The sequence below is a fragment of the Mercenaria mercenaria genome, chromosome 13, assembly GCF_021730395.1.
Source record: "Mercenaria mercenaria strain notata chromosome 13, MADL_Memer_1, whole genome shotgun sequence".
Lineage (NCBI taxonomy): Eukaryota > Metazoa > Mollusca > Bivalvia > Venerida > Veneridae > Mercenaria > Mercenaria mercenaria.
In genome coordinates, this window is record NC_069373.1 from 19,602,897 (window position 1) to 19,629,592 (window position 26,696).

General features: G+C 34.6%; 1 protein-coding gene across 1 annotated transcript in view; it reads left to right on the forward strand.

Annotated features, from left to right (window-relative positions):
* LOC128547837 (histidine ammonia-lyase-like) overlaps positions 1-25,901 on the forward strand; it is a 42,139-nt gene extending 16,238 nt beyond the window's left edge. The window contains exons 5-22 of the mRNA XM_053521286.1: positions 6,055-6,127; positions 6,640-6,706; positions 7,204-7,241; positions 7,545-7,670; positions 8,029-8,168; positions 9,322-9,369; positions 13,816-13,867; positions 14,646-14,741; positions 15,068-15,163; positions 15,617-15,675; positions 16,485-16,565; positions 16,928-16,993; positions 17,307-17,385; positions 18,346-18,432; positions 19,268-19,402; positions 20,182-20,290; positions 20,948-21,017; positions 23,684-25,901. Of these exons, the coding sequence (XP_053377261.1) occupies positions 6,055-6,127; positions 6,640-6,706; positions 7,204-7,241; positions 7,545-7,670; positions 8,029-8,168; positions 9,322-9,369; positions 13,816-13,867; positions 14,646-14,741; positions 15,068-15,163; positions 15,617-15,675; positions 16,485-16,565; positions 16,928-16,993; positions 17,307-17,385; positions 18,346-18,432; positions 19,268-19,402; positions 20,182-20,290; positions 20,948-21,017; positions 23,684-23,773 (1,512 nt within the window). The 3' untranslated portion in view covers positions 23,774-25,901. The remainder of the gene's footprint in view (positions 1-6,054; positions 6,128-6,639; positions 6,707-7,203; positions 7,242-7,544; positions 7,671-8,028; positions 8,169-9,321; positions 9,370-13,815; positions 13,868-14,645; positions 14,742-15,067; positions 15,164-15,616; positions 15,676-16,484; positions 16,566-16,927; positions 16,994-17,306; positions 17,386-18,345; positions 18,433-19,267; positions 19,403-20,181; positions 20,291-20,947; positions 21,018-23,683) is intronic.
* Positions 25,902-26,696: the final 795 nt, after the last annotated feature.

Sequence of the window (26,696 nt, forward strand, 5' to 3'; positions counted from 1 at the left end):
GGGAATGGATTGAAACTTCACACACTTATTCACTGTGATGAACTGATCTACATTGCACAGGTTTCATAACTCTATTTTGCTTTTTTACAAAATTATGCCCCTTTTTCGACTTAGACATTTTTGGTTAAGGTTTTGTATATAAGCTGGTATCTCAGTACTTACTAATGGGAATGGATTGAAACTTCACATACTTGTTCGCTATCATGATCTGACATGCACTAAGCAAGTCCCATAACTCTACTCTCTTTTTTTTCAAAATTATGCCCCTTTTTCGACTTAGCAGTTTTTGGTTAAATTTTTGTATGTAATCTGATATCTCAGTATCCACTAATTGGAATGGATTGAAACTTCACACACTTGTTCACTGTCATGATCTAACATGCACTGTGAAGGTCCCATAACTCTACTTGGCATTTTTACAAAATTATGCCCCTTTGACTTAGCAGTTTTTTGTTAAGTTTTTGTATGTAAGCTGGTATCTCAGTATCCACAAATTGGAAAGGATTGAAACTTCACACACTTGTTCACTGTCATGATATGACATGCAGTACAGAGGTTCAATACCTCTACTTTGCATTTTACAAAATTATGCCCCTTTTTCAACTTTTGTATTCATTCAATTGACAAGGCTGTTGAATAGTCGAGCGTTGCTGTCCTCCGACAGCTCTTGTTAATTCTTAAGATGCATTTCTAAAAATTAGACTTGACACGCAACCTAATTAAGCGCCACTCTTTGCCGTTAACGATGATATGAATTTTAATCTTGCGAGATGTATATCAGATAAGTTACATGAAGTTAAAAGGAAGTCGCTTCTTTTTGTAGGAGGAAAACTGAGCGTGCGCTGACTAGCACCGACTGCCGTCTATTATTTAAAAAATGCTCAAATAATATGACAGATATTTAGATTAAGCCGTATAGTTCTGTCGAGTATACATTAAAATAACATCAGTCGCGCCATGAGAAAATCAACATAGTGGCTTTGCGACCAGCATGGATCCAGACCAGGTCGCAAACGCACTATGGTGGTTTTCTCATGGCGTGGCTCAGATATTTAATTTTAAGCTCTATAGTCCTGTCGAGTATACATTGAAATAACATCAGTTAAAACAATTATTTGTTGCATCACTTATTTTCAAAATAATAAAAAAAGTTCGCGATTTTCTGGGACAACCCTCGTATATAACACCAGAATGTCATTTCAGAGGCGTGGTTCATTAATGACCATTTTATTATTACTTAATAGCCGCTTCTGGAATGTTCCATGTATAATGATTTAAGGGTGTCTCTTTTCAGGCAATAAAAATTTCAAGAATTTGTCAGAACATGAACAACTGAAAAACCTATTTACAAACCCAATGTTAATAAGATATGTTGCCAAAACCTGTTGCAAAATTTTAGACAGTTGCAAATTGTATTTTCGTAAATAATCTTACCTAGAATTTTAGAGTTTTTTTTACAACATTTGATTAGTTTTAATCACTTTCTGAAATGCTATGATGGTAAATTTTTTGGGGGAAGCTGGTATTAACCAGGTTGCTCTAGAACTGATCTGAAGTATTATCCATTATCTTAAATATGTTTTAATGCACTTGTGTGCCATTCTTTTATTTCTAATTTCCATAGTCTATGTAAACTTTCTTAGTACATCTTTTTTAAACATGAACCAGTCAGGATTAATGCCAGCTTCACAAATTTATCTTGTGTCTATAAGTAAGGTTCTTAGTACCAACTGTGATAATAAATACGTATCACTGGTAGAGTACAGTTTATATAAATGCTTTTATAATATTTAATAGATAATTTTAATACGTTTCTATGATAGTCATTTATAAGTCTGAAAAGACTGGCTGATTACAATAGTTTTAGTTGTCTTTGTATATGAATACATTGAATATAATTATGTAAGTATGCAGAGTTGACTATAACAAACAAATAAAAAATTAATAAATATCAATTCATAAATAACAGTTATTTGACCTTCGAGACCAAAATGGTGTGAGGAACCAAATCATCTTGTCCACGAAATTTAATTATCTGATGATTCACATTTCGTTCATTAACTAATGGCCAAACAACAATTATTTCAAGTAGCCGTTATCGTCAAAATCGAACATTAATCTGATCATTGGGAGATGTCAAATGTGCTAGTAGTGGCAGTTCAGTTTTGGCATGGATATTAGCAGAACAGAACAGAAGAGAACGAAGGATTTATTTAGATTTAAGATTTATCATCTATACAAATCAGCAGATAGATACAATGCCAATAAATGACAGAATGAATATCATCAAAATCATGAGGGGGTACAAATTCTACAACTGTTTAACACTTTAAACAGTCTTCTCTTATAAGATCTGCTTTGATAGACGATGTAATAATGTCTTATTCGAGATATAAAACAGTTCTATATTAGCTTGAATATACTTGGCCCCCGCATATAATATAACGGAATATACTGCACTTCTGTCTCGAGAGTATGTGTCACAAACCAGTAGAAATATATTCCCGTTAAATAGTTATCTTTTTTTATATATATTGCAGACTGTTTTATTTAAACTCATAAGGTATTTCTCAATTCATTGTTAAAATTTCCGCTTCTCGAAACTCACTTTTTTCAAATTTAACTCGAAACTCACTTTTTTAACTCGAAACTCACCTTTTAGAATTTAACTCGAAACTCACTTTTTTGACTCGAAACTCACTTTTTAAAATTTAACTCGAAACTCACTTTTTTAACTCGAAACTCACTTTTTTGACTCGAAACTCACTTTTTAAAATTTAACTCGAAACTCACTTTTTTAACTCGAAACTCACTTTTTTAACTCGAAACTCACTTTTTAAAATTTAACTCGAAACTCACTTTTCCAACTCGAAACTCACTTTTTTAACTCGAAACTCACTTTTCTAACTCGAAACTCACTTTTTTAACTCGAAACTCACTACTCGAAAAAAAGAAATCCTCTTTTTCAACATGTTTACTAACTTAAAAAATCTTCATTGATAAAACAGTGAGTTTAATCTATGATATATGATGCATGAATCCATCAAGCTTTTAGCTAATATAAAGTTCGTGTATAGTCTAGTGGTGGTAGTCTAACTATACTAAGTCACGTAAATATTGCAGGAAAATGTCTCTTGCAGAAAGAAAATAAAGGTACAAGATTTACTTCAAAGATAATAGTGTTTCACTAAAAATTTAAATTACATTACAAATTGTTGTCTGTGATCTTTTGTATAAAGTTGAGACAATTTGTTTTTATCGTTTAGTTTATTCAAAATTTATTGTGTACCTTTATGATTCATTCTAAATGTTGGCAGAATCAAATTATGAGACACCGTTTTGATTCGCTATTATGGAAATATGTTATCTCTCTGATTGTTGGAAATACCGATCTCATAATCTCTGGTATTTTCTAAATAAAGATAATATTACACCAGAAAGCAATTACCTATCTACCTGTCTTTAATGTCAAGTTCTAATACATCTCTTGGCTTTGAGACATCACGTAAATATCGTTTTTAAGCAAAAATTAAATAGTTAATCAATTTTGTTTATCCACAATAGAAAATATAGGAACTTTAGCTATGATAACATGTAATAGTACTATTAAGGACGCTCGCCACAGTTTCGTATTTTTTTTTCTCAATGATAGGTTTTGATGAAATGTTTTGTATTAAAAGATCATGTTATGATGTATTGAAAAATGAAATAAAAATACTAGGTCACCAGCTTTGTTTCAATTTAATTTGCCCCTAGATATGGTGCTATTTTTAACATTTTTCAAAATTTCTATAATCCTAAAATATATTTCAGTAAAGTACAATAATCAGCTTAAATTTGATATCTAAGCATTTTTATAACGAAAAACAATATATCTATTAGAAACATGCTCAGAGAAATCAAAAGAAAATGATTTTGTAAAGAAAGGAATACTTGTTCAGCAGACCCAAGGGCTGTTTTCGCATATTTTGTCAATTTTAAGTTGGTACTTCTGCTATTTTATCGAGTTTCACATAATAGAATTTAATCAAACTCTGCACATACCTTTGGTTATGTCTACCTAATCTAAAACAAAAAGAAAATTGATAGGTCACCATATTAGATTTCGCTTAAATCAAATTACAACGAGGTGGGGTGTGGCGGGCATTTATACAACGCAGGTTGGTACGAAATACTCTTTTACGAATACGGATGTACGGTATTGGTACGGTACGGGATTAGGAACAGCTGTGACTTAAAGCAGAGTTGGAGCGACGGTTTAAATTACAGACTCTAGTTTATGTCGGATTGAAGCAATTTAAACTAAAAGTACTTTTAATGTATATATTTTGTAACCATGGTGATACCCTAACCTTTAGTCAGTATATTATACATATTGTACATTAAATGCATGCCAACATACAATAATTTGCGAATTTTTGCCGTACGCGACATTAGATAATCACTTCCGGGCATGCGCAGAAGACCGCTCCAACTCTGCAATGAGTTTTATCGATTAGAAACACAACCAAATCGGCACGGTGTTGGGGTAAATATCGACCCGTCCGGAAAAACTGTAGCGAGCGCCTTTAAATGTATAGGAAAACTGATCTTGATACACATATAGTCGTTTCAATGAATAGCTATGATAATGAGACAGAGTTTACTCTGAATTGGGGCATTTTATTGAGATTGGCTGTTTAACGAATCTTTAGTAAAAAAAACAACAACAATACAAATCATCATCAAAAGGTCATTTCCTTTTAAGGGTAAGTATAAAGTCAACGACATGTCATTTATAGTCACAGATATAAAGTTAGTGAAACCTACCTCGTTTATAACTCAAGAGAGAGATGTTTTAAACTGACATTTCCACGACAGCTAATGACATATATATTTGCATGTTTTTCTATTTGAACATTAATGGTATATAAATGTTTCTATCATTCAGTTGTATAAACACGAAGATGATGAACCTATCAGTCTTGACCTAGAGTTTTAGACGAATCTTTAATACAAAACAATACAAATCCGTTCTCATATAAGTGCTGATTTGCGTAACAGACTAATAGGTGTCCAATATGTTGTATTCCTGTGTTCTCCATTATAATTTAGTTGTTCTATCACTTTTGTGATATAGCTTCTTTTCGATCTAAGCGTGAAAGAAAAAAATCTTTAAGAGCTTCTTGTCTGAATTTTAATCTTGCAATGAATATACGAGACTGTGTAAATACTCGCGTTTGTTTTTGAGATGATTCCCTATTTGGCCTAGGCAGTCGCGTCTTATCTCAGACATTATCGCCTTAGATGAACCTTAGTGCAATCTTAGTGCAATTCTCACGGTAAGTACGTCCGCAGCAATCTTAATATAATGTTTCAGTATCCATCGGCACATTGTCAAACCTTTTCTCCAGACATTGTTTTGACTTAAATCGTGGAAAACGTCTAAATACATAAAAGGATATTTGCATATTCTGATATACTCTTACTTTATCATCATATCTAACTGTATTAATTCGCAAATCGAGTAATCACTTAACAGTAGTACAATTTTACACTATCAATATACATGTGCGTTTCGGCATTAAACGATAACTCTCAATAAAACTGTATTCAGATATTTCTAGGAGATAAATGAATTTCAAGAAGTGGGCGAGTGGTTAAGGTCGCTGACTTCAAATCACTCACTTGTCCTTCATCGATGTGGGTTCAAGCCTCACTCGGGTCGTTGAATTCTTGAGGAAGCTATCCAGCTGGCTTACGGAAGATCGGTGGTTCTACCCAGGTGGCCACTCGTGACGAAGTGATGAAATAATGCACGGAGGGGCAGCTGGGGTCTTCCTCCACCAACAAAGCTGGAAAGTCGCCATATGACCTATAATTGTTTCGGTGCGACATTAAATCCAACACTGAAAGGTACTTGATTTAAGAAACGTCCGTCAAAGAATAATGAATCAGTTAGAAACTTACGTATGCCATGATCAATACGTTAATCGAAAAAAAGCAGCAAAGAAGTTTAAGATTCATATTATACTTGTATATTCTTACTATTGTTATCGTACTTTTATTCGTTAGCTAACCCCGGAAGCAGAAACAGCCGTTAACAAAGGAAGAGAACTATTGGAGGATATTGTCAATCAAAACAAAGGTATCTGTAATAATTTATGAAATAAGCAGTCCTTTCTAGGATAGTTCCTAACTTTCACGTACAAACTAGATATTCCTGTTTTGACAAACTTAAATATATGGAGCTCTGTTGCCTGCATGTTATGAATGTCGCTCTTTGTTACTAGTGCTGTTGCCTATGTGCCATGCATGTCGCTATTTGTTACAAGCACTGTTGTCTGCATGTTATGAAATTTACTCTTTAAAAGCTTTAAAAGCCATAACTTTGAAATATCTTTCAGTGATTATATACATTTTGTAATCTTCACTATAATCGACAGTCATATAATTTGTTTGACAAATGGAAGTCTAATACATTACATAGACTGGAAGTCTTTGAGTCTAGATAAAAACATTGCATGATACTGAACAAAACATCTAAAACATTATAACCGAATATGAAAATTAGTAATCTATAATTTTGTGTGTGTATTTGGTGTATGTAATTTAAAGAACTTTTTTCACGTGAGCTTTAACATAAACAATTACTTTCAGTTGTTTATGGTATAACGACCGGAGTTGGTAAATTTGCAAGAACGTTAATCGGCAAGGAAAAGCTTGTGTAAGTACTCTTGTAAATATTAATTTTACCGGCCACTTTCGTACAAGCGAAAATGTTAACCCACTATATTGATAAACACTTTAAAGTGAAATTTAGAATAACGCTGAAAAATATCATCATCAAACAGATAGTTGTTTACTACTAATTTTTATAAAAGTTCTTTTAATACCTCATGTATAAATTGTACTACAATTATAAACAAAGGCCTTAGCTGTGCCTGTCATCTCGGAATATTTGTATATAGCTTCATTAACGTGTGAGTCATTATTTGAAAACTTTCAGTTATTTTGTTTCAAAGTTAAGATAAACAGTATCATATTTCTGTAACCGTTTGGATATGATTAATATAACTTTCATAATGTGACAATGCACATAACGTAACTTTCTGCAAGTTACATGTCTGGGGGAGAGGGGATGAGATTAAGTGTCGTTTAATCAGAATTCATACCCGTTACATATCTTTTTAAACCTCCATGCATTTATGTCTGTATTTTCAGAGAACTTCAGGAAAATCTTATCCGATCCCATGCAGCTGGTAAGACATTCTATTGATTTAAGAAATAGGTTCTGCTAACATCCCCTTACATTTTATCATGTTTTGCCATGTCAGAAATTCGAATTGTGTGTTTCGTTGATGTTTTACAGTTTTATGCATGTACATTAATGGTGTTAAACATTTAGAAATAAGTTGACTATTGTGCTTATTATTTGTCCTTTTACAACCGAGAAATATATACGTTAATTGGCAGATGTATTGTGTTGAAAGTTCTGTTCATGTTTAGTGTTATGTATACAATGTGTATTTTACTTAGCACAAGATAGTTATTTATATCTTTAGGAGTTGGTAATCCATTGTCACCTGAAAGGACTCGTATGTTACTGGCACTTAGGATCAATGTTTTAGCAAAGGGATACAGTGGAATTTCTCTAACAAATTTGAAAAAGTATATTGCCGCATTCAATGGTTAGTGTAAATCTGAATTTGTTAAAGGCCCTGGCCGCCAGATTTTGGCTGAGAAATTATCTTCTTTTTTTTCAAATTGAAGTTTGGTCATATTATGAACAGTAGATTATGAGTTTTTGTTTCTAAACAATTTTAAAGTGCCAAATCAAGAAAAAAAGATGACCGCGTCGGAAATCGAACCCTGACCGTCGCGACAATTAAGAAGTTTTTTCGCTGTCGTTACCATTACAAATGTCCGATGCTAATGTTTTATACACAATGGTATTTTTTTTTTGTGACAAGCAGCCAATCTTTTTAGTAAATGTACAACGCATATGTTGCCTTTTATGTAGTTTTCAAATCACGCTATTTATTGTAGCCTCGTGCTTGTCATGGGTCCCTGAGAAAGGAACTGTAGGTGCGAGCGGAGACTTGGCACCTTTGTCTCACCTTGCACTGGGTATGATGGGTGAAGGTAAAATGTGGAGCCCCAGAAGTGGATGGGCTGACGCTAAATATGTAAGTGCGGTCAAATCATTGAAATATGATTGAACGTGTAATTGATATATTTTGAAACATTCTAATATGAAAAAGCTTTGCTCATTTCCGTTAAAACATGGAAATTTGACGTCACGTGGACATATTTTTTGGCGCCATGCAGGCGCTGAGCAAGAATGCTAGTACATTTGATCTACTTTTTCATTTTAAAGACGTTTCAGAAAAAAATGAGAATGGTGTTACACTTAATTCACACAAACAACTGCATGGGTAATTCGGCGCGAAAAAATAACTCATTAGACATCTACAGCCTCCTACGTTATTCCGTATTACACGCTACTTCCAGTATTTTAACGTTGTTATCCAACACGCGTACGCGTTGACGTCACGTCGACGTACTATATTTGGAGCCATACATGCGTCATGAAATAGCACTCCCCGTCTTCATCTACTTGCTTACATAAAACATATTAGAATCGTAATGATATATAGCAGAACCATGTTTAAACATATCTCAACAAATACGAATCGGTTATACGCCCTCGTAAAATTATTCCCCAGGTGTATAACCTCTTTGTATTGTTTCGATATGTTAAAACATGGTTATGCTATACTTTATTTTTTTAATTTATGACGGCAAAAATTGATTCAATTATTAATATTAATTTGATAATTGAAATTAGATAGCTTGTGTACATTAGCCATAACGAGAGAAAAAATAAATTTTGATAAAAGTCAGATTGTATCACCTTTGGACATGCCATTAACTGTAAATTTGAAAATAAGCGCAAGAAAGCAAATTCATGACTATCAAATTCTTTGACTGGGTATTCTTTTACTGCTGAATGTCTGGACAAAGATCGACACACGTTGAGTGGTGTGTTTGTCGTTGCTGCATGTATATGATGTCCGTTTTCATAGTGTAATGATGGGTTTGTCTTTTTAAATGCATCTTAAGAAATATGTCTACTGTATGCTTCTAGAAGTAAAGACGTCATATTTAGATAATATTTAGTATGTATTGGTAAATCTTATGTCATAATTATTAATTTCTTTGACCAGAATGTTATGGTTATCTAAGTTCCTGAACAGAATTTAAACAAAAGCGAATGCTTTTATGACAAAAAATGTACAAACCTGAGCTAAATGTACTGATGCAAATAGTATATTACAGGTCTTAGAATCATACGATCTCGAGCCAATTTCACTCGGACCAAAAGAGGTAACATATGAGTTTATCGAACAGTATTCATGGTATTGTAGCGAGCTAGTGGCCTTAAGAGTTTTAACTGGTAGCGTGAATAAGATTACCTAACCCAACGACACCTCGGTAGCCTTGTATTGTGTCAATGGATTAGGATATCAGAATCTGAGTATACATGTATTACGTCTGTAGACTGAGTTGAATGTGTCTAAGTAGATTGTGAGGAAACTTCGACAATCTGGATCTATGTAGACTACGAATGACGTAAAGACAACCCGGTGTGGACTATAATTGTAGCTCTGGCTTTGAAGTTCTGCGTAGACTAAGGCAACAAGATAACCTTGGTATATTTTGTGTTGGCTCTTTAAAGGACTTACAAGAATTACTCAGATAGAAAGGATTGTTCTCCACAGGGCATTTGGGAAATGTACTACACTTTGCATTAATTAATTAAGTAAATACAACAATAGAAATGATTTATTTATTTATTCCCTAACAAATACTCAATGAGTGACTAGAATTCTCGATTCAACAAAGTGAAAATATCCCAACAATAAATAGCACAAATGCGGTATCTTATAAGACTTACAATGTTACAAGCTTCGAATAAAATACGCGAACATGCACAGTTAGGCACTACTAAAAGTATTACGTGAAAATACAAGGATCTGTCAACAATTAACAGGACAAGAAATACAGTAGCCTATGATAAAACAGTTTCCTTATATATGTAGTGCACAAACCTAGACTTTTAAATTCTCTTTAAAAATACTGTGAAAATTATATCAGTCAGCCTTAAATTGTTTAATACAAATAAATAAACAGTCTGATATTCGAGACAGATTAAAGAATTAATGACCTTAAAGGATTTCTGATTTATTGTGATAAAAATGGTAGCCGGTCTTGAACTCTTGGAAATAAACTTAATCTGGATTTCTGATGTCAACTAACAAGAATTTGCCCTTAGAAGTTTTTGAATTATGGAGACCCCGAAAATCGGGAACAACGGGTATATATATCCAAGACCTGTGCACTAAAATCAAAAGTGGGTACGCCGCAAACTTGTGCGGGTACGCAAAAATGCAACAAATGCACCAAAAACAAATGCGTTCAAGAGGCCAACGTCATTGGCTAAAAATGTACACAAACAAAATTTGCGCACTGGCAACCTGTATTCAGAGTCGGCAACCATAACTTACGATAAAATTGCACTAAAATAATTAGGCTGTAACTAGATTCATTAGAAATTATGATAATCTATCACATCCTTACAGCATAAGTCCTTTTGTAGCTTATCTTTCTGTCTATTTGCCTTCAAGACAAAAAAGGTGACCTTCTATCGTTGCTAAGGAGAAAGTTACCGTGACACCGCTTAATAACAACCCGGAAGTGAATGTAAATTTGTAAACAAATCAAGATTTCTTGGTAAATACACCCGATTCGCAGTTAAATACATCATGACCTGAAGGTAGTAAATGAGTCTCACAGCAATGATCCAAAGATTACAATACCATCTGGTTCATTATGCAAAAATCGATCTCTAAATGGACCTCACAAATTCGGATACACACGTTCGGATAAACAATAAACAGCTCAAAATACCTGACACAGCATAATTTCTACTCTGAATTGGTATCATATACCATACATTAAAGTAACAATAAAGATCATGTATAGTACAATATCTGGGGCACTACAGTATTTTACGTAGTTCCTCGTTTTACTTACAAATTATCAAAAATTACACAGAATAACAGAATAAATGATACAAATAATTATTCCCTTTCATAGAAGACTTATAATAAAAAACTGATACGAAGGTCTCGAAATTGCAACTGAAATTCTCTTTAATTTATCGTTTAAAGGTTCATAATGCCTTTGTTTAAAATGTGGCGGCCACATTTTCCGTTATGAACATAAAATACATAGATTTCTTGTTAAATCCTATTTCTGATAATTACTTTCTTTAACAGTTGTCAAAGGTTTGAATATTGACGAAAATACTAGAAGATTTTATTAAATCTTTTGTTTTTATTACCACCCTTTATGGCTCTAACTGTAACAGTTCATGTGTAATATTAAAAGTATAGTGCTTCTCTATCCATGTTATTACGCATAACATCTATTTGGAAAGATGTTTCATCTGTTTTAAGATAAAAATTTAAAGTATTATAGAAGTTTAAACTTACGTTACAAGTAACTCGAAAACATCGGAACTATGTTTATTTGTAATAAACGTATGGCACCATTTTGTGCATATACGAGTATAAGCATACGTTTGACAATGTAATTTGGGTATGTCACTATTTTATGCATACATTTGTCTACTTAATGACGGTTTGGCACCATTTTATGCATACATTTGTATATTCAATTTGGGTCTTGCACAATTATATGCATCCATTTTTTCTTCTATCTAATTAGGGACGGTCACCATTTTTAGCTCACCTGAGCACTAAGAGATCAAGGGTGAGCTATTGTGGTCAGTGATTGTCCGTCGTGCCTCGTCCGTCGTCCGTCAACATTTTCCGTTAAACAACATTTTCCGTTAAACAATATTTCCTCCTAAACCACCAGGCTGATTTTAATGAAACTTCACAGGGATGTTTCTTGGGTGGTCTTCTTTGAAAAGTTTACAAAGAATTGAATTCCATACAGAACTCTGGTTGCCATGGCAACCGAAAGGAAAAACTTTAAAAATGTTCTCGTACAAACCCATATGTCCTAGGGCTTTGATATTCGGTTTGTGGCATCATTTAGTGGTCCTCTACCAAAACTGTTCAAATTATCCCCCTAGGGCCAAATATGGCTCCACCCTAGGGGTCACATGGTTAATATAGTCTTATATAGGGAAGAATTTTAAAAATCTTCTTGTCCAAAACCACAGGGCCTAGGGCTTTGATATTTTGCATGTAGCATCTACCAAAATTATTCTAATTATCCCACTAGGGCCAAATATGGTTCCGCCCAAGGAGTCATATAGTTTATATAGACTTATATAGGAAAAATTTTGGCCAAGGGCTTTGATATTTGGTATATAGCATTGTGTAGTAGTCCTTTATCAAGATCGCTATCCCCCCCCCCCCCACCTCGGGGTTAAAACTGGCTCCGCCCGGGGGTTGGGGTTGCACATGGTTTAAATAGACTTCTATAGGGAAAAATCTTAAAATATCTTGTCTTAAACCATAAGGCTCAGAGCTAAGATATTTAGTATTTGGTATGCTCTAGTGGTTCTCTATCAAGAATGTTCAAATCATGACCCTGGGGTCTGGGGTGGGGGGGGGGGGGCTTGTTTTGCATTGAATTATAAAGGAAAAAAATATAAAAATATTCTTGTGCAGAACCATGATGCCCAGACTTTAAATATTTGGTACTTAGTATTGTCTAGTGGTCAGCTTTCAAGTTTGTTCAAATCATGACCCTGGGGTCTACTGACCTACAGACCTACTTTTTCGTTTTTAAACTTACAGCATAGAAATATGAACCACATGTATAATTTTTGATACAAATTTCAATATTCAATTCGTCTTGAATAATCTTAATCATGACCTACTGACCAACTTCTTGTTTTTGAAAGTACAGCATAGTAATTTGGACAACATCATGACCCTGGGGTCTACTGACCTACAGACCTACTTTTTCGTTTTTAAACTTACAGCATAGAAATATGGACCACATGTATAATTTTTTATACAAATTTCAATATTCAGTTCGTCTTGAATAATCTTAATCATGACCTACTGACCAACTTCTTGTTTTTGGAAGTACAGCATAGTAATTTGGACAACATCTATAACTTTTGATACAGATTTCAATCCTCATCTTTAATATTCTTAACCCCTAACCTACTGACCTACTTTCTTATTTTTGAAGCTACAGCAAAGAAATTTGGACCACCTGTATAATGTTTGATACAAATTTCAATCCTCATCTTGAATAGTCTTTATCGTGACCTACTGACCTACTTCCTTGTTTTTGAAGGTACAGCGTTGAAATTTGGACCACGTGTATAACTTTTGCTACAAATTTCAAAACTCATCTTTAATATTCTTAACCCTGACCTACTGACCTACTTTCTTGTTTTTGAAGCTACAGCGAAGAGACCACTTTGGACCACTTGTATAATTTTTAACCGATTTCAGTTGTTATCTTGAATTATCTTTACCATGTCCTACTCACCTAGATTTTTGTTTTTGAAAGAAATTTGTTCAAGCAAGCAACTAAACTCAGGTGAGCGATATAGGGTCTTCATGGCCCTCTTGTATGTATACATTTGCTTATTTATCTAGGGTTTGACACCATTTTATGCCTACATTCTTATATCTGATTATGCATACATCTGTATATCTAATTAGAGTCTAGATTCGTATATCTTGTTATAGAAATTCATCATTTTAGACACACATTTGTATATTCAGTTAGAGTCTGGCATCATTTTATGTATACGTTTGTATATTTAATTAGGGTATTGCACTTATCAATGGAACTCAGCTTATAACATCACTTGGCGCAGAAGGTAATTTCAAAATAGTGTCACTTTTTACATGATTCAGATTGTTTCTTGTATGTTCAATTCTTTAAAAACAAGGACAGCGATCAAATAGGAGCTGCAACTACTATTAACTCTTGCATTTTGATATTTTTTCTGTAAAATGTAACGGCAGAAGTTTATCTTCTTCGCACAATTGTATGTACAGTTGATTACACAGTGTTACTTTCCCTTATCGATACTGCGGAGGTAACGCGGTTAATGTTCCATAGTGTGCAACCTACTGTTTTGACCAATGAGAGTAAGTTATTTTTCAAAACATGTGGCTTCTTATCCCTGAAGACCAATGTGACTGAAGCAATAATTTTCGAAGAACCGCTCTACACGCTGAAGAGCGTCGACCCGACTGACTCTGCAATTCTGATTGGTCAAACGTAGATATCACACTAAGTCAGATAGAGTCCATGAAGATAATTCTTCGAGAAAAAGAAACCTCGGTCGGTCACTCCGCTATGCTCAGTTTCTCTCCCTATCAGTTTCTTTTTTCACGAAGAATTCTCTTCATAAACTCTATCTATAACGTAGAGTACATGATCATACGTCATAATTTAACACAAAATCCCATTCTTTACTTGTAAAACGTGACGTCACTTCCTCCCGTCAAGTGCGCCAGTATGAAAGCGCTACCATAGTGTACACAATGCCCAAACTCCGACAAGTGTTACTTCCTCATATCGGTACCGCGGAGCTAACGGCGTGGCATTGCGATCCTAAATAAAATGATGAAAAACTTGTATAATTGTAGCTGTTGAGAGAGCGGGGGCAATTTGTCGACAAGCGGACATTATTTCAGCACTTTCACTGGAGGTTCTAAAGGGCACGACAAGAGCTTTTGACAGCAGTAAGTTTCTGTTATCATTCGATTTTTTTCTTACAGATATTATTGTATACAGTTGAGACAGTAATTTTCTTTGTCATCAGAAGTTTTGCCGTTACAGCTTTTTTCCTAAAAAAAGGCTAAAAGCTCGCGTTACACATGCTTGCCTTCTAAACCGCAGCTTCTTTCACTATTTCTTGGTGACCTTAAATACCACCCTTGTTGCGATGCAAAAGTCTGCACTTTGTTCCCCATTTTGAACTCATTCTGCTTTACTGAAATCTTTACTTATGTGTAAGATATTTTATGATTGATCTTTGTAACTATTGTCATTGTATATGTTTTGATAGACATACATCGTGTTCGTCCACATCCGGGACAGGTAAAGGTTGCCGGAAGACTAAGATCATTGCTTCATTCGGACACACATCCCTCAGAGATTGCAAGTATGTACTTTGTCAATTATTAAAGTCTGTTAGAAGATCCTTTGGAAGCATAGAATGCAACAAAAGCAAAATAATAGCAGACTCGATTTAAATGAGTCTGTTCATGAGAGGTAATGGAATGTGCAACACCACTGTATATTTCTTTTTTATAAGTTCAGTCTGACTGAGCTGATTTGATACAGTACTTGCCTTCTGACCTTATCGTCGGGTCCTTAATGGTGGCTCTCTTATTGTTCAGTTTTTTTTTGCAAAGGCATTGATTACATGCGTATTTTAGGCTTCCTTTATATATTTTTGTGTTTTACATATTGTGCCTTAATTTATCATTATGTATGTAAGGGATTCACCTGGTGGGGATTACTTTATTAACACTATCCTGTAACTTTGGAACATGGCTTTTTTATTTTGTTCATTGTCATTGTTGTTTAAATGCCTTTGATTGTTCTGTTGTAGAGAGCCATATATTTTGCGACAGAGTACAAGATGCATATACCCTGAGATGTTCCCCACAGGTGAGAATTGTTCATATTTTCATCATTATATATAATACTCTTACATACCGTATCAGAATACTGAATTTTATCTTGAGTTTTTAAAAAGTTTTTTTGCTAACATGACGTTAATTAATCAATACTTAAACAAAATGATGATTTTAGCCGGAGCAAGAAAAAATACCAAAATAGTATGTTCTTAGCCTAAATTAAAATATATTAATATCTTGATGTTATCCTATAACATAATGGTTATCGTAAACATGCCGCGCAAAAGCTTGAAACTATATTTTCTCTTTAATAAAAAATTGGATTACAATTCTATGAGAAATAAATCCAAATAAAACATATTTGCCACACTAATTAGATCGATAATAATCTATGGCTCAGGGATATAGATTTGTGATCACAATATCTCAGACAAACATCTCAGTTTTTCCCATTTGAAAAACCGCATACATTGTAACCGAACTTGCAGATATCCACTTGGGGAAAATAATGAAAACACCTTGGACCAATAAAGCTTCCTCTTTAACTCGAAAGAGAATCATTGCTTTACTGGCTTAATACATGTTTAATGCTAGATTTATTCGGGCTCAATCTAATAGTTTGTTGTATATTTTTAAAATTACAAAGTTGACCGACAGTTGTGAACAGACCTTGATATTAATGTATAGACATGAACCTAACACGTTCGGCATGTATACTGTCGACTTTTAAAGTCATGTTGTGGAAATGTAACTGGAAAAAAACGAAGATTTTACTGCCTTTCACATATACTTAAATATCATGAGTGAAGAAACCCGGTAACATTTTGTTTCTTTAAACAGGTTCATGGTATATCAGCTGACACAGTGGAATTTGTCCGTGGAGTAATTACTACTGAAATAAACAGTGCAACTGATAACCCTGTATCCTTTCATGTGAACGCATTAGAGCGCTGTACACTTACCTTGTCCATTTAAGTTCACATGCTGTAATCATGCGTACGTAATTGGACCTTACACAAGCTGCAGTTATTTTTCTTGTTTTGCACTTAACTCCATGGTTTGAGTGTGAAAGGTACTGAACATACGCCCATTAAGACCGGCCTGAGAGGCTTTGCATTATTTACAATTTCTAAAGACCAGAACATATTACAATACTGAAGACACATCATTACCTATACATCAAAAACCATTTCCCTGATTCAGCTGATAAATGTTGATAATAATCTAAAAACAAATGTTTCTAGAAATGTAAGAAAAAATGCCTGTCCTTCACAACATTGTAGATGGTGTTTGCAGATCAGCAAGAGATAATATCTGGCGGTAATTTCCATGGAGAATATCCAGCAAAGGTATGTTATACTGATGTAGTCCTGCAGCAAACTATTTTTAGACAATTTTGCGTGTCACCTGAAACAATAACAGCCAAAGTGTGGGTTCTTTTAATTGTACATAAAACAAAAGAAGATCTGTAAAAATTAATGGACACATTTTTATTCGAAGTACATGTACCTGTACTAAACACTGAGTTAGCATTTCCGTGGCAGATCGGTTTTAGAAACAGAAAAAATATAACGTATCAAAGTTCACAATATGAAAATGAGTACAGAGGTATAGTTACCATATGCGCAATATAACTTCATCTCATTGCAATTATTATTGCAGGTGCTTGATTACCTTGCTATTGCTGTGCATGAACTTGCAAACATCAGTGAACGTAGAATAGAAAGACTTGTAAACCCTGGTGAGATATTTTAAATGTCTATCAATCTATACGTTCTGATACCAGACAATAACTGACATAGTAATTTCATTAATCAAATATGTGACAGACATACGGTAGTAAATGAAATAAATGAATGCTAAAAGCTTTGGCGGTAAGGTAATATTGCGGATATTATATTTATTACCCTTATAAATCATCAAACTTCTTTGTAATACACCTATCACCCCCATTACCACCCCCAGTACCCACGCCCCCATTACATTTGTTCCTAAGTGGCAACCGTTGACAATTTGTGTATAAACTGAATCTTCTATAATTATCTAGGTGAGAAAAATACTCGAAAAAAATACACATCTGATTATTACATGTCACTTTATTAGTCCCTTACCGGTTCACCGGAGGGGACTGTAGGAATGCCCTCCGTCCTTCTGTTCGTCCACAAATCTGGATCCTGCGATTGCTCAAAAATTATTCAAGCTAGGTTCATAAAAATTTGTATGTATATAAAGGGCTATATGTAGATAATGCACGTACATGACTTATGCTTGTAGATCACAGGTCAAGGTCACTATTGAAGGTCAAGTGAAAACTGTTTTTGGTCCATAGCTTTTATATGCATGGATGGATTATATTAGCGGTACACACGATGAGACATTGTGTCAACACATGACTTATGCTTGTCGGTTAACGGTCAATATCACTATCAAAGGTCAAGAAAAAAAAAGGATCTGCCCCATTACTTTTAAATGCATTGAAGGAGTTTTTTATTACTACACAGAAATGTTTCCCACGATTAGACTATTTGTCAAGCACATGACCAAAGGTTGTCGGTCAAAGGTCATGGTCACTATCGAAGGTCAAGTAAATACCTATTTCCGCTCCATAACTTTTATGTGCATTGATGCATTATCCTAATACTGTACACAAATGTTCCCCATGATGAGACAATGTGTTGTGTACATGATCTATATGTTGTAGCATACAGCGAGTTGCCGGCATTTCTGACACAAGATGGAGGTCTGAACTCCGGATTTATGATTGCACATTGTACAGCAGCCGCCCTTGGTAAGCCTGTTCCTTTCTTTTTATGCCCCGAAGGTGTGCATATTAAAATCGCACTGTCCGTCCGTACTCAGCCATCCATAAAGGGATTTTGAAATAACTTGGCATAAATGTTCACTATAATGACACGACGATGTCATGCGCAAGACCCAGACACCTACCTCCAAGGTCAAGGTCACACTTAGAGGTCAAAGGTTAACAGGGTCTGTTTTGTGTCCGGTCTATAACTCTGCCATCCATGAAGGGAGTTTGAAATAACTTGGCATAAATGTTTCCCATAATAAGACAATGTGCCTTGCGCAAGACTCAGACCCCTGAATCCAATGTCAAGGTCACTCTTAGAAGTCAAAGTTTAACAGGTGTTCGGTTCTTAGCTCTGCCATCAATGAAGGCATAAATGTACTGCTTCTAAACGATCACAAGGGGCGCTGTTTTCACGTTTTTACGAGGCGTTGTCGTAAGATCATTCGACTGTAAGCATGTCTATAGAAATGTTTTAAGTAGTACACATTCTTTAAAGGCCTGGTAACGTGTTCCGTATGTTTTAAATCGAACGCTTTGCATTTCATATCATATCAATGAATCTGACTTTGAGGTTACGAAACTGTTTAAAAGTTCTACATGACGGAATACTTTTATATTAAACTATGAACGTAAGCAGTCAACAACCAAGTCGCTTATAATATATTTATATACATGTATATAATATAAATACGTGTTTTGTATTTTTTTATTATATAAGTTATGCGTTGTAATTTACATGATTTTTTATCATGTTTAGGTCGTCGGTACGATTTGAGGTGATGGGTCTCTATAAGTACAATTTCATTCTTTGTAGTGTCGGAGAACAAGGTTTTATGTCAACCTGCTTCCGTGGACTCTCTGACGACAAGCGCAGGGACAGAAGACCACGTGTCTATGGGAGGGTTTGCTGCAAGGAAATGTGTAACTGTAGTTGAACATGTAGAGCAAGGTATGTTGTCAAAGAGAAATGTCATGCCTCATGCAAGCATGCCTAGAATTTAATCAAAGTACTGATAGTACAGTACTGATGGAAGGTGATTTATGTTAGTATGTGTATGAAAAGAATCCTTTCCGAAAATGGCACAAGCGCTAACAGCGCTTTGATAGTTAAAAACCCAAAACATGTAGGATTGATTCGGCTAGCCATATCATCAATACGATACTGCGATTTGGTGATATATACAGTTATGCATTCAAACAAACCCCCTATAAAGTAAAAAGATGTTAAGTAAAGGCGTGCAGCTGATAGTTATTTGTAGTAAGTTACTGCGCCATTGGTATATATTCAAAGTATGTTAAACTATTTTTTACTGGGCATAAGTATTTGTAAAGTTTGTGAACAAGTCCTAGGCTGCCTCAAAGGTGGTGATAGAGTAGGCCAAATTTTCCGGTCTGTAACGATAATGACGTCAGAGGTGTTAAATTATTCCGCATTGAACTATATTGTACAGCGGGCAGATACGAAATAGTTGTGAGACAGTCTATTCCTGATTAAATTCTGCACAGTTACATAGAGAAGGTGATTTTGATAATCACCTTCCAAAAACGAACACAAAGTGAATTGTTTGTGTTCGACTGTCCTTAACACTACGATGCGTGCCTGAAAAAGAGGCACTGTTGTTAATTTTATGGTATTGTTCAGTAGTACCATTTTGAAATATCTTTACAAATTTTGGAATGGAAAATTAACCTCAATTTAAAATAAATCGATCTTTATTTTAATTTTAGTACTGGCAATAGAACTTCTGGCGGCATGTCAGGCCATTGAGTTTTTACGGCCATTAAAGACAACAGCACCACTGGAGGCTGTTTATAAGCTTGTGAGGACAGTTGCAGCGTATGTAGGCCTGTTTCTATGACAGTTATGAAACAACAGCATAACTTATTATAAACAAATTTATCCTCTTTTTATATAAATGTTTGTTGCTTACTTACGACTATCTATATGGTTATATACCCTTACAATGAGGTATATTAAAAATACTAAATGTCTATATATTTTCATACTTATCTACAATGCCCTTTAGCTGTGCAGAAAATACTGTCTGCACAAACTGATAAACCTCAATATTCGTCTTCAACGAACGTATAAAACGGCATATATTTCGTTTATGCTAGACACATTAGAAGGTATGAAATGTCTTTTGAGTACTGAAAAAGAAATTCCTTCACAAAACACGATTTAATAGGATTAAGTGTGGGTACCTCATAAAATTGAAAGCTTACCAGTATTTACATGTATATGAATTTGGACTGACACAACTACGACATTTTAATACGTCAACGCCACCTACGTTAGACTTTTGCAACGTTTTGAACCCCATGCTCTGTAGTTTAATGGATGTGTAAACTTTACTGGAAATGTCATTATTTTGGATCCCGCTTTAAGCATTGTCATAACTCAATCGATCAAAATATACCGATGAAATTCTTGCAAATCAATTCATTTAAGGTTTAAAATCATCTGAACATTTTGTCTCTTATATGTATGTAGACATTGGACTAAGGACCGCTACATGGCTCCTGACATAGATGCTGTAACCAAACTTCTACAGGAAGAAAAGGTAGCTGAATGTTGTATCAGTATTAGTATCCTAAGCTAATTGCTTTTTGCGAGAAGATTTATTCATACCAAATATGGTAAACTGCAGGACGTCACATTTGGAGTTGATATTGTCTATTCTAATATGACTAACAATGCTGCTTTAATCATCACAACGATATTATGTTGATGTCATGCCAGTGTAATGAAGTATTTCGACCCCCATAGAATAATGACCCCCCGGTCATTATTCTATAGAAAAAGTGACCCCCGGTCATAGTATTATGACCTCCAGATCATAGTACTATGACTCCCCCACGTGAAGTAAACTGAACCTCACGAAGAATATTGACTCCCATAAAAAAAACGACCCCCGGTCATTTGGTCAAATTTAGTGATAACTCATGTATCTAAGGCCTTATTGCTGCATTTTATGCCCCCACTCGGGGGAGGGGGGCATATAGATTTGCCCATGTCCGTCCGTCCGTCCTTCCGTTTGACCATTAGCCCCAGATACCATCACTTGACACAGAAATCAGAGCATTCCGCAACGGGAAAGGGGATTCTATTTCTAGACGCTGTATCTTGGTGTATACATTTTTTTTTCAGGAAAATAACAATTCACAATACGTTCACAAAACACACCAGTGTCAATAATCCCTGCAAACTTCGGTATGAATTAATTCTTCAGAAGAAAACTGCACAGGAAACTGCTAGCATAGAACTTAGTATTAATAGAAGTTGCAATACTTAGCAGTGGCAGTAAAGTATGTCAGCGGCAACAATAGAAAGTAGTAGTAGTAGTAGTAGTAGTGGCAGTGGTAGTGGCAGTTGCAGTAGCAGCAGCAGCAGCAGCAGCAGCAGAGGAATAAGTGACAGCAACAACAGCAGCAGGAGAAGAAGAGGTAGATGTACAAGACGTATTAGTGGAAGCAGGTATAGTAGTATCAGTAGTAGCAGTTGTCGTAGTAGTAGTAGTAGTAGTAGTAGAAGAAGAAGAAGAAGTACATGTAGTAATAGCAATAGAAGTAGCGGCACCAGTAGTAGTAGTACAATCAAAATGTTAACTATTGGCAATGGAGGGTATAAGAGTTGTAGATCTAGTAAAATTGTCCGTTAGGTTTGGTGGGGATCACTTTTTAATAGATATTATCGTCGAAAGTCTTTTTAGGAGCCGGTGTTTTACACGGAAAGAGTAACTTTTTAAATAGAATAATGTCCGGGAATCGATATTGTATGAGAGTTCGAATGTAGTAATTTCGGCAGTGAGTATTTTACATGGAAGGAGTCACTTTTTCTATAGAATAATAACCGGGGTCGTTATTCTATGAGATTCGAAGGGAGTCATCTTTAGGGAGTCAGTATTTTACTTGGAGGGGTCAGTTTTTCTATAGAATAATGACCGGGGGATCGTTATTCTATAGAGTTTTCAAAGGGAGTCAGTTTTTTATAAGGGGAGTCAATATTTTACAGGAAAGGAGTCACATTTTCTATAGAATAATGACCGGGGGGTCGTTATTCTATGGGGGTCGAAATACTTCATTACACCGGCGTGTTTATAGCGCTTTCAAATTTGATCAACTGTTTTACTTTAAAACAAGTTTAAAACGAAATGTCAAATAGCATAACTGTCTCGATTAATTTAATCACACACGGAGTTGGTTATTAATTGTACAGAATAATTCGCCATCATTTGCGCCCAAATGGAACTATTCCGCAGGACGTATTACCCTTGCCGGTCCTGACGTGTATAAACAAAGGAGCGTGACGACCTATCATTTGGCTCCATGCATGCGCAAATAAACAGTTATATCATATTTTATCTAAATTTTACAATAAAAGATATATTAGAATGGAAATAATTTATAGCAAAACATGTTTGAACACTATTTATACACTAGGGCGGTTATACTTCATCCGAAATAATTTCACTCGGGCTGCGCCCTCATAAAGCTATAACGTCCGACGTATAACCGCCCATCGTGTATAAAAAGTGTTAAAACACGGTTTTATATTTGGAGTTGATATTGTCTAGTAAACTGCAGGGCGTCACATTTGGAGTTGATATTGTCTAGTAAATTGCAGGGCGTCACATTTGGAGTTGATTTTGTCTAGTAAACTTCAGGGCGTCACATTTCATATACTTTAGTCTCCTAAGCACTCGCATTTGTCCTGCGTTGTTATTATTGCTGAAAGACTTACAAAGTGTTTGCAATGAAACAACACGTTTCTGTTTTTTCTTTCCTATCTTATAAATCACATAAGTCGCACAGGATTTCATAGTTTTATATCAGATAATCAAATAAAATAGATTCAGACTTAGTTTAAACATGTTTATTCCGAAATATACATTGAATCAATATTTTACAAGTATGACATATATTACACAAGAATGAAAATAAAATTATCAGCACGTAAGGAAACGTATATAGTTCCTTTTCTCTATTACGATTTAAAAATGGTTACAGTCGCAGGAAATTGCATAAACATGCTTTCACTGCTGCTTCATGTATTTCATGCAATTTTGAGAGTCACATGTTTTAAATGTATGCACATAAACATGCATCTCATTTGAATATTTAAGAATCTATTCGAATAAAACCTATTACTATGCATATAGATTCTGAAGATTCACAACAAATATTTCATGTACATATTATTATTCTTGCACTACTTTTAATGTACCAGGTCTGGTTCACGGCCAAACCTTACATGGAGAATTACCACGCTGCACAGGATATTGAAACACGTGTTCTTTCTCCAACTACAGCCTACTAAAGAAGGACCTGCTCCAAAGAGACGCAGGGTTGCAAGTGAACGCAAGAATAGATAAAAACGACTATTTCGAATGTTACTTTGATAGAAGATAAAATGTTTACAGAAAATTCGTTTGTCTTAATTGTTATAAAGTATATTAAAATGATGATAAATCTTCTGATCTTAAAATGTTTAAAGGTGCTTTTTAGTTTTTCCTTTTTCTCACACAAACAGTAAGTCATCGCAAAACAATTCTTAGAATTGCATCTTTTATGCAATATGTGCTGATTTTTATGTTAGAATTATTATATAAAACGGTAATAGTTGATATTTTTGCATTTATTGTCATTATGCTACAAATTACGTTTTTGTATTTGTTAAATGCACTAATCTCGTAAAATATGTCATTATACTGAACTTAAATTCACTGTAAAAATCTATCAGGACATATGGCTATAATGTTCTGAAATACACTTGACCCATATTCATCAAAAATTTTAATTTAGAAGTAGTTAACCCCGTAGGTATAGACCACATTTTCCCTATATATTCTATTCAAATCCGCCACTTTTATTTCGGAGGAGTCAATTTTTGCCTTGGTCATCCTATCATTTCTATATAAAGCCGCCAAACTACTTTTAGACTTTAGACTTTATTCATACAAATGAACGTTGTAGTTATAGAATGCATTTTCAAGTTTCACAGGAATCTATGCCAGCTTAAAAATAACAGAGCAAACAGAAAATTTAACACTAGAATTTAACTTTTATACTTAAAATTTGATGAATATGGGCCAAATATGGCTTGTCACTGATTGTGCGATGACTGGACATATTGCAGACCCAGTTAAAATTAGTCTTTAAATCCACACAAGGGCCGGCCTGGTTTATTGAGTGCCCCAGTTCCTGCTCTGTCATGCCCTTAATGGTGTTTTGTTGGTGATCTGGCGTCTGCAATGTCTTTCAGTATGTACGTTTATGGTTGCATCGGTTTATATATATAATCTTTACATGAGCATGTTTGTGTTATATATATACCTTACCACCAGCAATTTGCTGGTACCCATTTACAGCTGGGTCGACTGAGGCAATCGTGATATAGTGCCTTACCCAAGGACACACCGCAATGGGAGTAGCCAGGAATCGAACCCGGGACCTTCACCTTCATAGGAAAGTGTCTTAGCCCTCTCGACCAATGCGTCCACACAACTATAATTAAAATCTGTACATTGTAGGCAAATGTTACATTTAACCTGGTTAAGATTTATGAAATGTGCTACCTAAAAGGCAGAGCTCCTTTGAAAAATCACCAATGCCCTATAAAAATTTAAAGAAGAAGTGATATCGCAAGTGCCATATCTGGTATTACGGATGCTTTTTATGAAGTTTATGTTATATCAACAATTATTTGCATTAATGATAACACATAATTATGAATAAAATATAAGTTTGTTACGAATGTTGTACTGCATTAACGTACACTATGCAGTGGGGGAGTGTCTTGCTTTAACGGTTTTCTTTCACATTTCCAAAGAAAAAGCATGCTATGCAGCATACCAAAATGAAGGGGACAGATTAAGCTATACAAGGGTACCATTTTGATAAGATTTCATTAAGAAAACAAAATATGTAAAACTCTATTGTTTAAACAAAATCAACTCTCTCATCAGTACTTCAAACGATCCAAACTTTTTCGTGCTGTCTGGCAGTCTCACAAAAAATTTTTCTGAATTGTCAGAAAACCGAAAAAGAGTTGCATAGAATTCATTTATTTTGGGGTCTCCGATTTCTTCCTCGTTGAATTAAAAGTGTGTAATTCAAGAATGGGTTAATTTATTACAAAACTGTGACATGTATATTTTTATATATCACTCTTAAAAAAACACTTATTCATAAATAAAGACAGTCAGTCAAAACCAGTTATATTTACCTGGTGAAAAAAATCACACATGTATATAATTTCGGTTACATCAAAGCAATATAACTCCCATTAACGCTAGAGCTAGAGCCTCTAGAGCCTTGGATGACAACTTTATTCAGACTCAGGAAATCAAATGCTAAGCTGATGATCCAGAAATACCGCGACTAAATTTATATCCTGGCTGTTTGTTTGTTTGTTTTTTTAGATTGTGTTATTGTAAACACATGGCAAATATTTACTGTTTATCCTACAAGTTGATCAAATAAAGGTTTTATATTAGACCTTTTAAATTCTTTTTATTTGGCATCTGATGCAGGAAAGCATGGTGAATTTATATAAAAATGAAAACAAAAAATGTCCAAAAATGCCTATCCACTCCTTAGTGTAGCCGAAAAACTAAATCTCAACATGTGAAAACTTTGCAAATATTCGTAACAAAAGGAAGTACGGTATGCTACAGTACCAAAATGACGAGAAAAAAAAACGTGATTGAATAAATTCCATTAAATATATTGAAACTGAAGTTGCATTGACAATTTTACATAAATTATCAAACACACGTAGAAACCAATCACGAATCATAAATGCTTCAAATTTAATGCCTGTGAAATAGCTAAACTTAATAGAATCTCATGAGGCCTTCAATAGAAATTGTGTCTGTTTTCGGGTGAATGTTTGGAAATGAAGACTTTATGTTAATAACTTATGTTCTTTTCATAGAATTTTGTAACTCAAGCGAAAATTCCAATATATATAGAAATCGGAACTTACGTAATCCTAGGATCCTAGACACTGACTATTACAGTTCTTTTTAATGTCATTGTTGTCAAATTGCGTTCTTTTTGGAAGGACACTGCTATGGTAAAAGGACTAGACTCCGATACCGGAATGTACTTTGTCATGTACAGTCATCTCAAACAAGACTGTACAGTTTAAAATTATAAGTACTATTTACAATGGATTCAGTGCAATGGTCCTTTGGGATCATGAAGTCCATTCAACGATGTGTAATAGAGTTCCGCTT